This window comes from Pristiophorus japonicus, chromosome 5 (assembly GCF_044704955.1).
Source record: "Pristiophorus japonicus isolate sPriJap1 chromosome 5, sPriJap1.hap1, whole genome shotgun sequence".
NCBI lineage: Eukaryota > Metazoa > Chordata > Chondrichthyes > Pristiophoridae > Pristiophorus > Pristiophorus japonicus.
This window is the reverse complement of record NC_091981.1, coordinates 249,082,989-249,095,732: the sequence shown is the minus strand read 5'-3', so window position 1 is coordinate 249,095,732 and position 12,744 is coordinate 249,082,989. Positions and strand designations below refer to the sequence as shown.

The following is a 12,744-nucleotide window of genomic DNA, read 5'->3' as shown; positions in this document are numbered from 1 at the left end:
CCCCCCTCTCGCTCCACCCACCCCCCCTCTCGCTCCACCCACCCCCCCTCTCGCTCCACCCACCCCCCCTCTCGCTCCACCCACCCCCCTCTCGCTCCACCCACCCCCCCTCTCGCTCCACCCACCCCCCCTCTCGCTCCACCCACCCCCCCTCTCGCTCCACCCACCCCCCCTCTCGCTCCACCCACCCCCCCTCTCGCTCCACCCACCCCCCCTCTCGCTCCACCCACCCCCCTCTCGCTCCACCCACCCCCCCTCTCGCTCCACCCACCCCCCCTCTCGCTCCACCCACCCCCCCTCTCGCTCCACCCACCCCCCCTCTCGCTCCACCCACCCCCCCTCTCGCTCCACCCACCCCCCCTCTCGCTCCACCCACCCCCCCTCTCGCTCCACCCACCCCCCCTCTCGCTCCACCCACCCCCCCTCTCGCTCCACCCACCCCCCCTCTCGCTCCACCCACCCCCCCTCTCGCTCCACCCACCCCCCCTCTCGCTCCACCCACCCCCCTCTCGCTCCACCCACCCCCCCTCTCGCTCCACCCACCCCCCTCTCGCTCCACCCCCCCCCCTCTCGCTCCACCCACCCCCCCTCTCGCTCCACCCACCCCCCTCTCGCTCCACCCACCCCCCCTCTCGCTCCACCCACCCCCCCTCTCGCTCCACCCACCCCCCCTCTCGCTCCACCCACCCCCCCTCTCGCTCCACCCACCCCCCCTCTCGCTCCACCCACCCCCCCTCTCGCTCCACCCACCCCCCCTCTCGCTCCACCCACCCCCTCTCGCTCCAACCCCCCCCCCTCTCGCTCCACCCACCCCCCCTCTCGCTCCACCCACCCCCCCTCTCGCTCCACCCACCCCCCCTCTCGCTCCACCCACCCCCCCTCTCGCTCCACCCACCCCCCCTCTCGCTCCACCCACCCCCCCTCTCGCTCCACCCACCCCCCCTCTCGCTCCACCCACCCCCCCTCTCGCTCCACCCACCCCCCCTCTCGCTCCACCCACCCCCCCTCTCGCTCCACCCACCCCCCCTCTCGCTCCACCCACCCCCCCCTCTCGCTCCACCCACCCCCCCTCTCGCTCCACCCACCCCCCCTCTCGCTCCACCACCCCCCCTCTCGCTCCACCCACCCCCCCTCTCGCTCCACCCACCCCCCCTCTCGCTCCACCCACCCCCCCTCTCGCTCCACCCACCCCCCCTCTCGCTCCACCCACCCCCCCTCTCGCTCCACCCACCCCCCCTCTCGCTCCACCCACCCCCCTCTCGCTCCACCCACCCCCCCTCTCGCTCCACCCACCCCCCCTCTCGCTCCACCCACCCCCCCTCTCGCTCCACCCACCCCCCCTCTCGCTCCACCCACCCCCCCTCTCGCTCCACCCACCCCCCCTCTCGCTCCACCTCCACCCCCCCTCTCGCTCCACCCACCCCCCCTCTCGCTCCACCCACCCCCCCTCTCGCTCCACCCACCCCCCCTCTCGCTCCACCCACCCCCCCTCTCGCTCCACCCACCCCCCCTCTCGCTCCACCCACCCCCCCTCTCGCTCCACCCACCCCCCCTCTCGCTCCACCCACCCCCCCTCTCGCTCCACCCACCCCCCCTCTCGCTCCACCCACCCCCCCTCTCGCTCCACCCACCCCCCCTCTCGCTCCACCCACCCCCCCTCTCGCTCCACCCACCCCCCCTCTCGCTCCACCCACCCCCCCTCTCGCTCCACCCACCCCCCCTCTCGCTCCACCCACCCCCCCTCTCGCTCCACCCACCCCCCCTCTCGCTCCACCCACCCCCCCTCTCGCTCCACCCACCCCCCCTCTCGCTCCACCCACCCCCCCTCTCGCTCCACCCACCCCCCCTCTCGCTCCACCCACCCCCCTCTCGCTCCACCCCCCCCCCCTCTCGCTCCACCCACCCCCCCTCTCGCTCCACCCACCCCCCCTCTCGCTCCACCCACCCCCCCTCTCGCTCCACCCACCCCCCCTCTCGCTCCACCCACCCCCCCTCTCGCTCCACCCACCCCCCCTCTCGCTCCACCCACCCCCCCTCTCGCTCCACCCACCCCCCTCTCGCTCCACCCACCCCCCCTCTCGCTCCACCCACCCCCCCTCTCGCTCCACCCACCCCCCCTCTCGCTCCACCCACCCCCCCTCTCGCTCCACCCACCCCCCCTCTCGCTCCACCCACCCCCCCTCTCGCTCCACCCACCCCCCCTCTCGCTCCACCCACCCCCCCTCTCGCTCCACCCACCCCCCCTCTCGCTCCACCCACCCCCCCTCTCGCTCCACCCACCCCCCCTCTCGCTCCACCCACCCCCCCTCTCGCTCCACCCACCCCCCCTCTCGCTCCACCCACCCCCCCTCTCGCTCCACCCACCCCCCCTCTCGCTCCACCCACCCCCCCTCTCGCTCCACCCACCCCCCTCTCGCTCCACCCACCCCCCTCTCGCTCCACCCACCCCCCTCTCGCTCCACCCACCCCCCTCTCGCTCCACCCACCCCCCCTCTCGCTCCACCCACCCCCCCTCTCGCTCCACCCACCCCCCCTCTCGCTCCACCCACCCCCCCTCTCGCTCCACCCACCCCCCCTCTCGCTCCACCCACCCCCCCTCTCGCTCCACCCACCCCCCCTCTCGCTCCACCCACCCCCCCTCTCGCTCCACCCACCCCCCCTCTCGCTCCACCCACCCCCCCTCTCGCTCCACCCACCCCCCCTCTCGCTCCACCCACCCCCCCTCTCGCTCCACCCACCCCCCCTCTCGCTCCACCCACCCCCCCTCTCGCTCCACCCACCCCCCCTCTCGCTCCACCCACCCCCCCTCTCGCTCCACCCACCCCCCCTCTCGCTCCACCCACCCCCCCTCTCGCTCCACCCACCCCCCTCTCGCTCCACCCACCCCCCCTCTCGCTCCACCCACCCCCCCTCTCGCTCCACCCACCCCCCCTCTCGCTCCACCCACCCCCCCTCTCGCTCCACCCACCCCCCCTCTCGCTCCACCCACCCCCCCTCTCGCTCCACCCACCCCCCCTCTCGCTCCACCCACCCCCCCTCTCGCTCCACCCACCCCCCCTCTCGCTCCACCCACCCCCCCTCTCGCTCCACCCACCCCCCCTCTCGCTCCACCCACCCCCCCTCTCGCTCCACCCACCCCCCCTCTCGCTCCACCCACCCCCCCTCTCGCTCCACCCACCCCCCCTCTCGCTCCACCCACCCCCCCGCTCCACCCACCCCCCCTCTCGCTCCACCCACCCCCCCTCTCGCTCCACCCACCCCCCCTCTCGCTCCACCCACCCCCCCTCTCGCTCCACCCACCCCCCCTCTCGCTCCACCCACCCCCCCTCTCGCTCCACCCACCCCCCCTCTCGCTCCACCCACCCCCCCTCTCGCTCCACCCACCCCCCCTCTCGCTCCACCCACCCCCCCTCTCGCTCCACCCACCCCCCCTCTCGCTCCACCCACCCCCCCTCTCGCTCCACCCACCCCCCCTCTCGCTCCACCCACCCCCCCTCTCGCTCCACCCACCCCCCCTCTCGCTCCACCCACCCCCCCTCTCGCTCCACCCACCCCCCCTCTCGCTCCACCCACCCCCCCTCTCGCTCCACCCACCCCCCCTCTCGCTCCACCCACCCCCCCTCTCGCTCCACCCACCCCCCCTCTCGCTCCACCCACCCCCCCTCTCGCTCCACCCACCCCCCCTCTCGCTCCACCCACCCCCCCTCTCGCTCCACCCACCCCCCCTCTCGCTCCACCCACCCCCCCTCTCGCTCCACCCACCCCCCTCTCGCTCCACCCACCCCCCTCTCGCTCCACCCCTCTCGCCCACCCTCCCCCCTCGCTCCACCCCACCCCCCTCTCGCTCCACCCCCCCCTCCCCTCCTCGCTCCACCCCCCCCTCCCCCCTCGCTCCACCCCCCCCTCCCCCCTCGCTCCACCCCCCCCTCCCCCTCGCCCCCTCCCCCCTCGCTCCACCCCCCCTCCCCCCTCGCTCCACCCCCCCCTCCCCCCTCGCTCCACCCCACCCTCCCCCCTCGCTCCACCCCACCCTCCCCCCTCGCTCCACCCCACCCTCCCCCCTCGCTCCACCCCACCCTCCCCCCTCGCTCCACCCCACCCTCCCCCCTCGCTCCACCCCACCCTCCCCCCTCGCTCCACCCCACCCTCCCCCCTCGCTCCACCCCACCCTCCCCCCTCGCTCCACCCCACCCTCCCCCCTCGCTCCACCCCACCCTCCCCCCTCGCTCCACCCCACCCTCCCCCCTCGCTCCACCCCACCCTCCCCCCTCGCTCCACCCCACCCTCCCCCCTCGCTCCACCCCACCCTCCCCCCTCGCTCCACCCCACCCTCCCCCCTCGCTCCACCCCACCCTCCCCCCTCGCTCCACCCCACCCTCCCCCCTCGCTCCACCCCACCCTCCCCCCTCGCTCCACCCCACCCTCCCCCCTCGCTCCACCCCACCCTCCCCCCTCGGAGACACTGACACCAACACCGACGAGACAGAGAGTGAGAGACACACTGGGTGGGTGGGGGAGGGGCGCGTCCCAGCACGCTGTTGGAGGGCTCCCGGTGCTGCAGTCGGTAAGTAGCAAATGTTTTGTTTTATTGATAAAATAAATTTTTATTAATTTTTTTTGATTGATTTATTGGTTGATTTATTGATGTATTTATCATTTATTATTGATGGCTCTTTATTTGTAAAACTGAAGTGTTTAATGTTTGTAAATTTCCCTTTTAAACCTCCCCCCGCCCCCCACTCCCTACACCTGATTTGTAACCTACGCCTGATTTTCTAAGTGTAGACGAGGTTTTTCTGAGCGTACAAAAATCTACACTTACTCCAAACTAACTTAGAATGTTTTCACTGCCTAAACTTTCAAAACAGGCGTAAGTGGCCGGACACTCCCCCTTTTGGAAAAAAAAAAATCTGTGTCCAAACTGAAACTGTTCTAACTGACTAGAACTGGAGCAAACTAAATGCCGAGAATTGCAATTTCTAAGATACTTCATTCTAAACCAGTTGCTCCAAAAAAACAGAAGCAACTCAGGCCGAAACTTGGCCCCTATATAACAAAAGCTGGACTATTGCTTACAAAGGTGATTGAAAGATAAAAGCGTAAACATGACTATCCTCTGGCCATTGGTCCTGTTCAGGTCATAGGATTGTTGCCTGTGGAATTTAATAGGCGAGAATAAATAATGTCCGATTATTGTTTAAAAATTGCACATTATACATTGGAAGGAATAGATTTGTTGGCCTAAGTTTACCATTTAGGATTTTATTATAAAACGCAAATGCATAAATTTAAAACAATTTAAGGAATGACTTTTCCATTCCATAAATGATACATGAATTAAGAATTGTTTTTGGCTGGCAGAACCAAAAACATAATACTTCAAGATTATAGTGCACAGATGTTGGACAGCAAATTTTGTGTGTAATAATCTTGCTGATGAATTGCTAATTGTGGAATGCTTGTATTCAAATTCTGATTGCAGGATGAGGAGATCAATCAACAGAGCCAACTTGTGGAAAAGCTTAAGCAGCAGATGTTGGACCAGGAAGAAGTAAGTTTGATCAAACTTATCGGCATAACTGTGTTCATGTACTTGTATAAGAAAGGCACTGACTGCTTCTGGCTATGGTTCCTTTGATGTTGGCAGTCATTAATAGCCCACCCAATTGGCTTTTCTTCATAAATCAGCCTAGACAGTCAGTGTCAGCAAGCTATTCAATCATGGAAGGTACCACAGCAGGGACCCTATTTTCCCCCCATGTGTATTTTTAAAGCAGAAGTCAATGGATGTAACCAGCGATCCTGACTGTTTGTTTTATTTTGTTCTGCTTCCTAGCTCGAGTTGTTAAACAATTTGTGGTGCTGCCGCTATTATTACACTGGCTAACTCTGAACAGATCAGAGACCGCACCCGGGGGCTTCCTAATTTCTATGGCATAAAATACCACATCGGCTGATGCATTTACCAATTAAAGCATTGGGAAATTTTCAACGTCATCATGGATTATCTTGAGAAACAGTATGAAATGCATCATTGAAGACATTTCTTATTTTGGGGGAATAAAATGGCTGAAATAATGCAAACACAATTGTGCTATTTTTATATTCATTTTGAATTTTTAGAACATTAAGAAATGTGTGCAACTTTTGTATCTTAAGACGGGCAACATGAAAGTAAATAAAACTGCTTTCATCTATTTGGTGCTGATTGTACATTTTTATACAGCTTCTGGTATCCACCAGACGAGATCAAGACAACATGCAGTCAGAGCTGAATCGCCTGCAGGCTGAAAATGATGCCTCCAAAGAGGAAGTGAAGGAGGTGTTGCAAGCCTTGGAAGAACTTGCAGTTAACTATGACCAGAAATCGCAAGAAGTAGAGGACAAGACCAGGGAATTTGAGCTACTAAGTGATGAACTGGGTCAAAAGTCGGTAAGAAATTGTTCCAGGTGCAAGGCTCCCAAAATTTTGCACCATGATAAACCATCTTAGCTGGTAACATCCTTGAGAATTTTTTGATACTGCATATATTTTGAAGGTGAAATTTCTGTGCTAAATAATTGTAATAAAAATTGTAGGCTAACGGGAGGGTGTTTCTCTTCCCCACAATTTAAAATGTGAGCTTGTGTCCTTTTTACATGTCAAAATGCCATTTGTTTATTCTAATTTATAGCTTAAATGTTTAGCTCATTTGTTTATATTTTTAATCCACTGTTTTTGGATAATTGCTTTTAATTCCATTATCGTAGGCTACATTGACTTCCATTGATGGAGAGCTGCAAAAACTGAAGGAAATGACCAATCATCAGAAGAAACGAGTGACTGAGATGATGACGTCATTGTTAAAGGATCTTGCAGAAATTGGAATTGCAGTTGGAAACAATGATAAGGTAAGTGTACAATCTTGGAAAATTATCTCCTTTCTAGTTGTGGCTGTCTAGCGATTTTGGGCTCAAATTTGGCTCACCCGTTTTTTCGGCGCACTCACCAGAGATGCCGACTTCGTGGGCTGAAAACGGCGGCGAAAAGATCTCTCTAGATTCTGGCCACTGTGTTGCTTCTCCAGGGGCTTGGCGCAATGTGGCCAGTCGATTGGGGGGACGGAGCTAGGGCCCTGCACCAGAAACAATGCCGGCAGCTCTGCGCATGCGCGTTGGAGTGTGCGCGCATGCGCAGTAGCTCCTGCCCCCAGCCTCTGTGCGTGCTGCAGCTTGGAACGCGATGCATCCCTCCCCTATCCCGGGCCGAGTGACCTGCCGCACAGGCCGGCCCGCTGCTTCCCGGGCTAAGGCTACAACAAATGGGTTGGTGCGGCGAGAGTTTTGATCCGGGGAGGGGGGGTGGAGGAGGAGAAGAGAAGAGAGAGCGAGAGAGCTTTGATCGGGGTTGCGGGGGGGGGGGGAAGCGAGAGAGGGGGAGAGTTTTGATCGGGCGGGGAGGGTGAATGAGGGAGGGGGGGGAGAGAGAAAGAGTGTGAGTTTTGATCGGGTGTGGGGGGGGGGTGGCGGGTAATAACTGTGTAGCCAATAATTTTAATAGCTTAAGACTTTCCTTAACCCTGTTGATGAAAATAATTTCCTACATAAGAATTACAAGCAGGAGGTACTCCTATTTTTATTTGGATATTTTGAAAAAATTATGTTTTGTCTCTGCTATTATTTTTGTAGTTTAAGCTTCCATGAATGCTTCTGTTGTATAGTAAATTAACTTTGCAAGGTTTGTCATATGATGTCCTGTATAGCTGTTTGATCCTACTCACATTCTTTAGTCAAGACATTAAGTTCTGCTGGCATCCGATGTACCTACCTGCGCTGATTTCTTAACTCTCCAAGGATTTTCTGTACGGCCACAAGTGGCCACATACGCTGGCCTGTTAGTTTGGAGAACTATTAGCTGTCCAAACTGGCCAAAACGGGCATAAGTGGCTGGTAACGCCCCCTTTTTGAAAAAAACTAAACTAAAAAAAATCCTAACTAACTCACTTACAGTGGTGCAAATTGAATGTGCAAAATGGGGATTTTTAAGATACTCCAGAAAAATCAAGTTGCTCCAAAAAAAACGGAGCAACTCCTGGCCAATTTTGAGCCCAAACTCCTGCAAATGTGTCATCTGGAATGGAATTTTTCAATTCTCTTGTCTACTCCTGCCTCTTAAGAATTTGATACTTTATGTTGCTGCTGTTTTGGCATTCAGACTTGAGGGTTTATTTTACTTCAGTCAGTCTTGACTATGACATTGAATATTGTTTAATTACACTGGATAGCATTGTTTTTGTCAAGACATATGTAGTCCGACCACACAAACATCAGCCCTCACCTTTTCTTAAAAAGTACTTGGGAGATTTTGTCCTGTTTAATGTCTTTGCCTGATAGGCAAAGCTGTGATAGTTCCAAAATCTCCATAATGTTGCAAACAAGTGAAATTGCCCTCTGCGGCAGCCAATATAGACCAATATTGCCTGTTAATGATCTAGAAGGAGAAAAAGAATAGATATAATTGGGATAATACTAAAGTATGTTTCGTTCTAGATTTGGGCAGTTTGAGATTCTTGTAATACTGGAGTTCAATCATTGTTGACAAAAATAGCAATCATTGATCCGCATTTATTTTGCTTGGAAGTGTAGATTTTTTTTATTGGGTCACATGGACCTGTAGATGAGACTATGTGGGTTAGCTAACAATGTGTTGATCTTCAATTAAACTGCTGTATTGAGCAAAACCTGTTGGGATTGATAGATTTTAATGCATGTTCAAAGCTGATACAGGTACCTTCTATTAAAATTCCTGTCAAATTCCAGGAGAATTTTGCCTCCATTTTTGTTCATGAAAAAGGCACCAAAAGTAGGTTATCCAAAAACATTATAGATATTTGGTTTATTACTGTGCGCAAACAGTTTTAGTTTCAATACTTTCTATAATAAAATATGTCTTGCAATACATTTTTTTAAAGAATATCTGCATATTTAACTAAAAAAAGGTCATGAAGCTGGAGATTGGATGTTGTGTATGAATCTTGAAGATGTACACTTTAATATTGCATAATTGGAAGAGCAGTCAGCTGGTGACTACATTACTTACTTTTTCAAAGTAACGATGAGGCAATAATGATGGCAAGAATGGAGCAGAGCCATCCGAATGTTTGTCTTGAGTGCACCACTGAGTTGTTTACCATGGAGCTGTGTGGGCTGCATATTATAAACAAGCCACAGTGATCTATATTCCTAGTCTGTTTATAAGATACCAGGAAAATAAACGCTCAACAAATTCAGCCACAGGGTGTTGCAGCATTATAATTCAGTAAGACACCATCATCATACTACGATACCCAAGGTGAACTCAATTACTAAACTTTTGGGGGTTTGGTGAATTGCTGCTGAAGCACCGGGAACATTGGCATCTGGAAGGACCTGCTTTAGTAAGCAGGAGTTGCTACAGAAAGTAATATCCTCACGCTAGGCCCTTTAAACAATTATAACCTCCTACAGCCCTACAATCCCCTAAGATCTCTGCGCTCCTCCAATTCTGCTCTTGTGTATCCTGATTTTCATCACCCCCCCCTCATTGGTGTCCGTGCCTTCAGCTGCCTAGGCCTTAAGCTCTAGGATTCCTTTCCTAAACGTCGCCGCCTCTCTACTTCTCTCTCCTCCTTTCAGATATTCCTTAAAACTTAACTCTGTCACCTGTCCTAATATGTGGCTCAGTGTCAAATTTTATTTGATACAGTTCCTGTGAAGCACCTTGGGATGTTTTATTATGTTAAAGGCGCAATATAAATGCAAGCTGTTATATGTAGCATTTCACCCCAAGAATACAAACTAATAAAACCATTTTACATACTACTGTTACCTTGACCTGTTTTAGTTACCTCTTGCTGAGCTCTGCTTGTATTTCAGTAACTTACATTGGTAACTAAAGATAGGATAACTTGGAAATGCACTAATCTGATCGTCTGAAAGCTGTGCTGATATTGTGACAAGCTACATGAATGTAAATTTATTTCTCTGCAGCCTGAAGGAAGTGGCCTCCTAGATGAGGAATTTACAGTGGCACGGCTGTACATTAGTAAAATGAAATCTGAAGTGAAGACCATGGTGAAACGCTGCAAGCAGTTGGAGAGCACGCAGGTCGAGAGTAACCAGAAGTTAGAAGAGAATGAAAAGGAACTGGCAGCTTGTCAACTTCGCATCTCCCAGGTAATTGATGGAATAATCTAAGGATGGTTGGCTAATGCACTCTACTAGCAACAGTTTCAGTCTGAAGGGTTGTCAAGGAAAAGCATTTTCTTGCAGAGCTTCGTCAAAACCTCTGTGGAGCCAGGGTGAGCAGGAGTGCTCCTGTTGGCCCCACAAGGAAAGTTACAGCTTCCCCTGCCCAGGCTCTTTTGCCAGAAACCCCTTCCACTTACCTGGAAGCCGACGGGAATCCTTGGGTAACTTGATCCCTTGCTGGCAGCTGTTCTGCGCTGACTTACTGCCCAGGAAGTCGACCAGTTAAAATATCCCAGGTCAGAAATTTAGGCCATCAAGTGCATTTTGTAATAGACCCCGTAGAAAAATTGCAACAGCTTTATTTTCCAACATCATTCAAAAGGCAAAATGAGCATCTCTGACACAGCATTTTTAGTCTAGGATCAATTTAATAGATTTGACTGACAGTTGAACAACCTTAATATTCGTAATGGTTTGCATCTCTAGAATTCTGTGCATTTTCTTCCGTCCTCCCTTCAGTCAGGTCATATGTTCCACAGTTATGTTAATCTACGTGATGCCATATGATTGACGGAGAGAATTGGAACTGAGCTACGAGACAAAACTGTAGTGCAGTTGGTTTACAATGGAGTCCACTGCAGCATGTTGTTTTTTTTTTGGGGGGAGGGGGAAGAAAGTGATAAATGCTGCTCTAGGATTAAAAAAAACATCAAATTGGCAGCAATTGCACAAGCACTCTTGTATCCTCTATCTCCTCCTGTTTAAACATCTGTTATTTGAGTGCAAAATAATTAATACACAGCCATATTTAAAATTGTCAGTTGCCTTTCAATGAAGCTGTTCACAATTACTCTCTCTATTTAGATTGATAGTATCCATTCACTGCCCTAATTTCTACGTAGGTTTCTTCTGCCCCTCCTGCATAGTATTTTTGGTTCATTGTAATTTTAACTCTTAAGCTGTATCTTTTGCAGACTAAGGGGCCAAAATTGCCCCTCTGAGAAAGACCTGTTACCAACAGGGCATTAAAGGGGTTTTGCCCGGGTGTGGAGGCCAGAGCCATCCCCCCACCCGCGGAATTTCCCACTGGGACTCAGCATGCGAAACGGACTTTGTGGGGCCCAAACACAGCAATGACTACAATGCTGTGCGTGCCGACCCCTTATCGCCCCGCAGGACACTAGGTTGGTGTGGGCAAGAAGTTATGGTGGCTGGGGAGCCCTGGCCACCCTTGAAGAGGAGGTGGTAGCACTTCTGCCATCTTTTCTGTGTCGCCGACTTTTCAGTTGGCCTGACAATGGCGGCCGCTGATGTAGCCAGGCCATAAACATGTATCCCGGCACCCCCTCTTGGGTGCTGGCTCGGCCAACGCCCTCTCTGGTGGCTCAGTGGGCACCACTAAAGCGGCTAGAGTTTGCAACGGCCCTCCCATTTAAAGGGGGAGGGAGGTTTTGACGTGGCACTTCAGCACGCTACAGATGTGCTCAGCATAGCACTGATAGTCGTGCCCCGTTACCACCCCCGCACATTTTTTATGCACTTACGATCCCAATGCCGGGCGATTTAGCGGCCCATCTCACTGGGCGCTAAATTTTCTTTTAATTCCAAATTATGCGCCCAAAACCGGGCGCGGGGCATTTTCGACACCTAAGAGTCTTATAAGTTTAAATAACCTAGAGTGCCTTCCTTAGGATGTCTTTCATTTAATAGAAAAATAATAGGAAACCCACCTGAATTTGTAGCATAATCTTTCTTTGCAGGGAAAGGAGAGAGATTATGTTGCATTTGTCATTCTAGTTAAACCATGGCTTTATATTTCTTTTATCGATGACCCTAGCATGAGGCAAAGATCAAGTCGCTCACAGAGTACCTGCAGAACGTAGAACACAAAAAGAGACATCTGGAAGAATCTGTTGATTCACTCAATGAAGACTTGGTCAAGCTTCAGGCACAAGGTATGTGTAAGATTCATAGCTCTCTGAACATGAGTGTGTTTTAGTGGACTATATAGTATTTTTACAGAATACTGAATTCATGTATTTTCTAACAAAAATAAGAGTTGCTGTTTATAGAAATAATGTTCTGATATCATATGCAGTCCCTCGAATCGAGGATGACTTGCTTCCACGTCAAAAAGTTCACAGGTGTTCAATGATGGACCTAAAATTCCAGGTCCGAACTAAATCTTGAAGGGTAAAAACAAAGCTGTAGAGAGCATTCAGTTGTACCTATTATAAATTGTTTGCTGATTTTCTTCTCCACTTATCACTGCAATCATTTATATTTCACCAAGACAATATGTCCAAATATAATTGTATAAATTTTGATTATTTTTATAGTCAATTGTTGGAAGCAGATTTTTGAGTGGTTTTCATCTCGCTCTTGAGTGAACTAAGGATATGTATCTGGAAAAACCATAGACTCATTTCATTTTTCTATCTAGCTAGCTGATCTCCCATGCCATTGCACGTGGGGTGTCTGGACTGATTACAGTATTTGGATCAAGCAAGGTTAGCTGGTCGGGGATAATTGCAT

General features: G+C 53.6%; 1 protein-coding gene across 1 annotated transcript in view; it reads left to right on the top strand.

Moving 5' to 3' along the window:
* LOC139264664 (kinesin-1 heavy chain) overlaps positions 1 to 12,744 on the top strand; it is a 125,970-nt gene that overhangs the window by 77,872 nt on the left and 35,354 nt on the right. Inside the window, exons 13-17 of the mRNA XM_070881533.1 lie at positions 5,483 to 5,551; positions 6,227 to 6,433; positions 6,751 to 6,891; positions 10,009 to 10,194; positions 12,047 to 12,164. Coding sequence (XP_070737634.1) covers positions 5,483 to 5,551; positions 6,227 to 6,433; positions 6,751 to 6,891; positions 10,009 to 10,194; positions 12,047 to 12,164 — 721 coding nt within the window. The remainder of the gene's footprint in view (positions 1 to 5,482; positions 5,552 to 6,226; positions 6,434 to 6,750; positions 6,892 to 10,008; positions 10,195 to 12,046; positions 12,165 to 12,744) is intronic.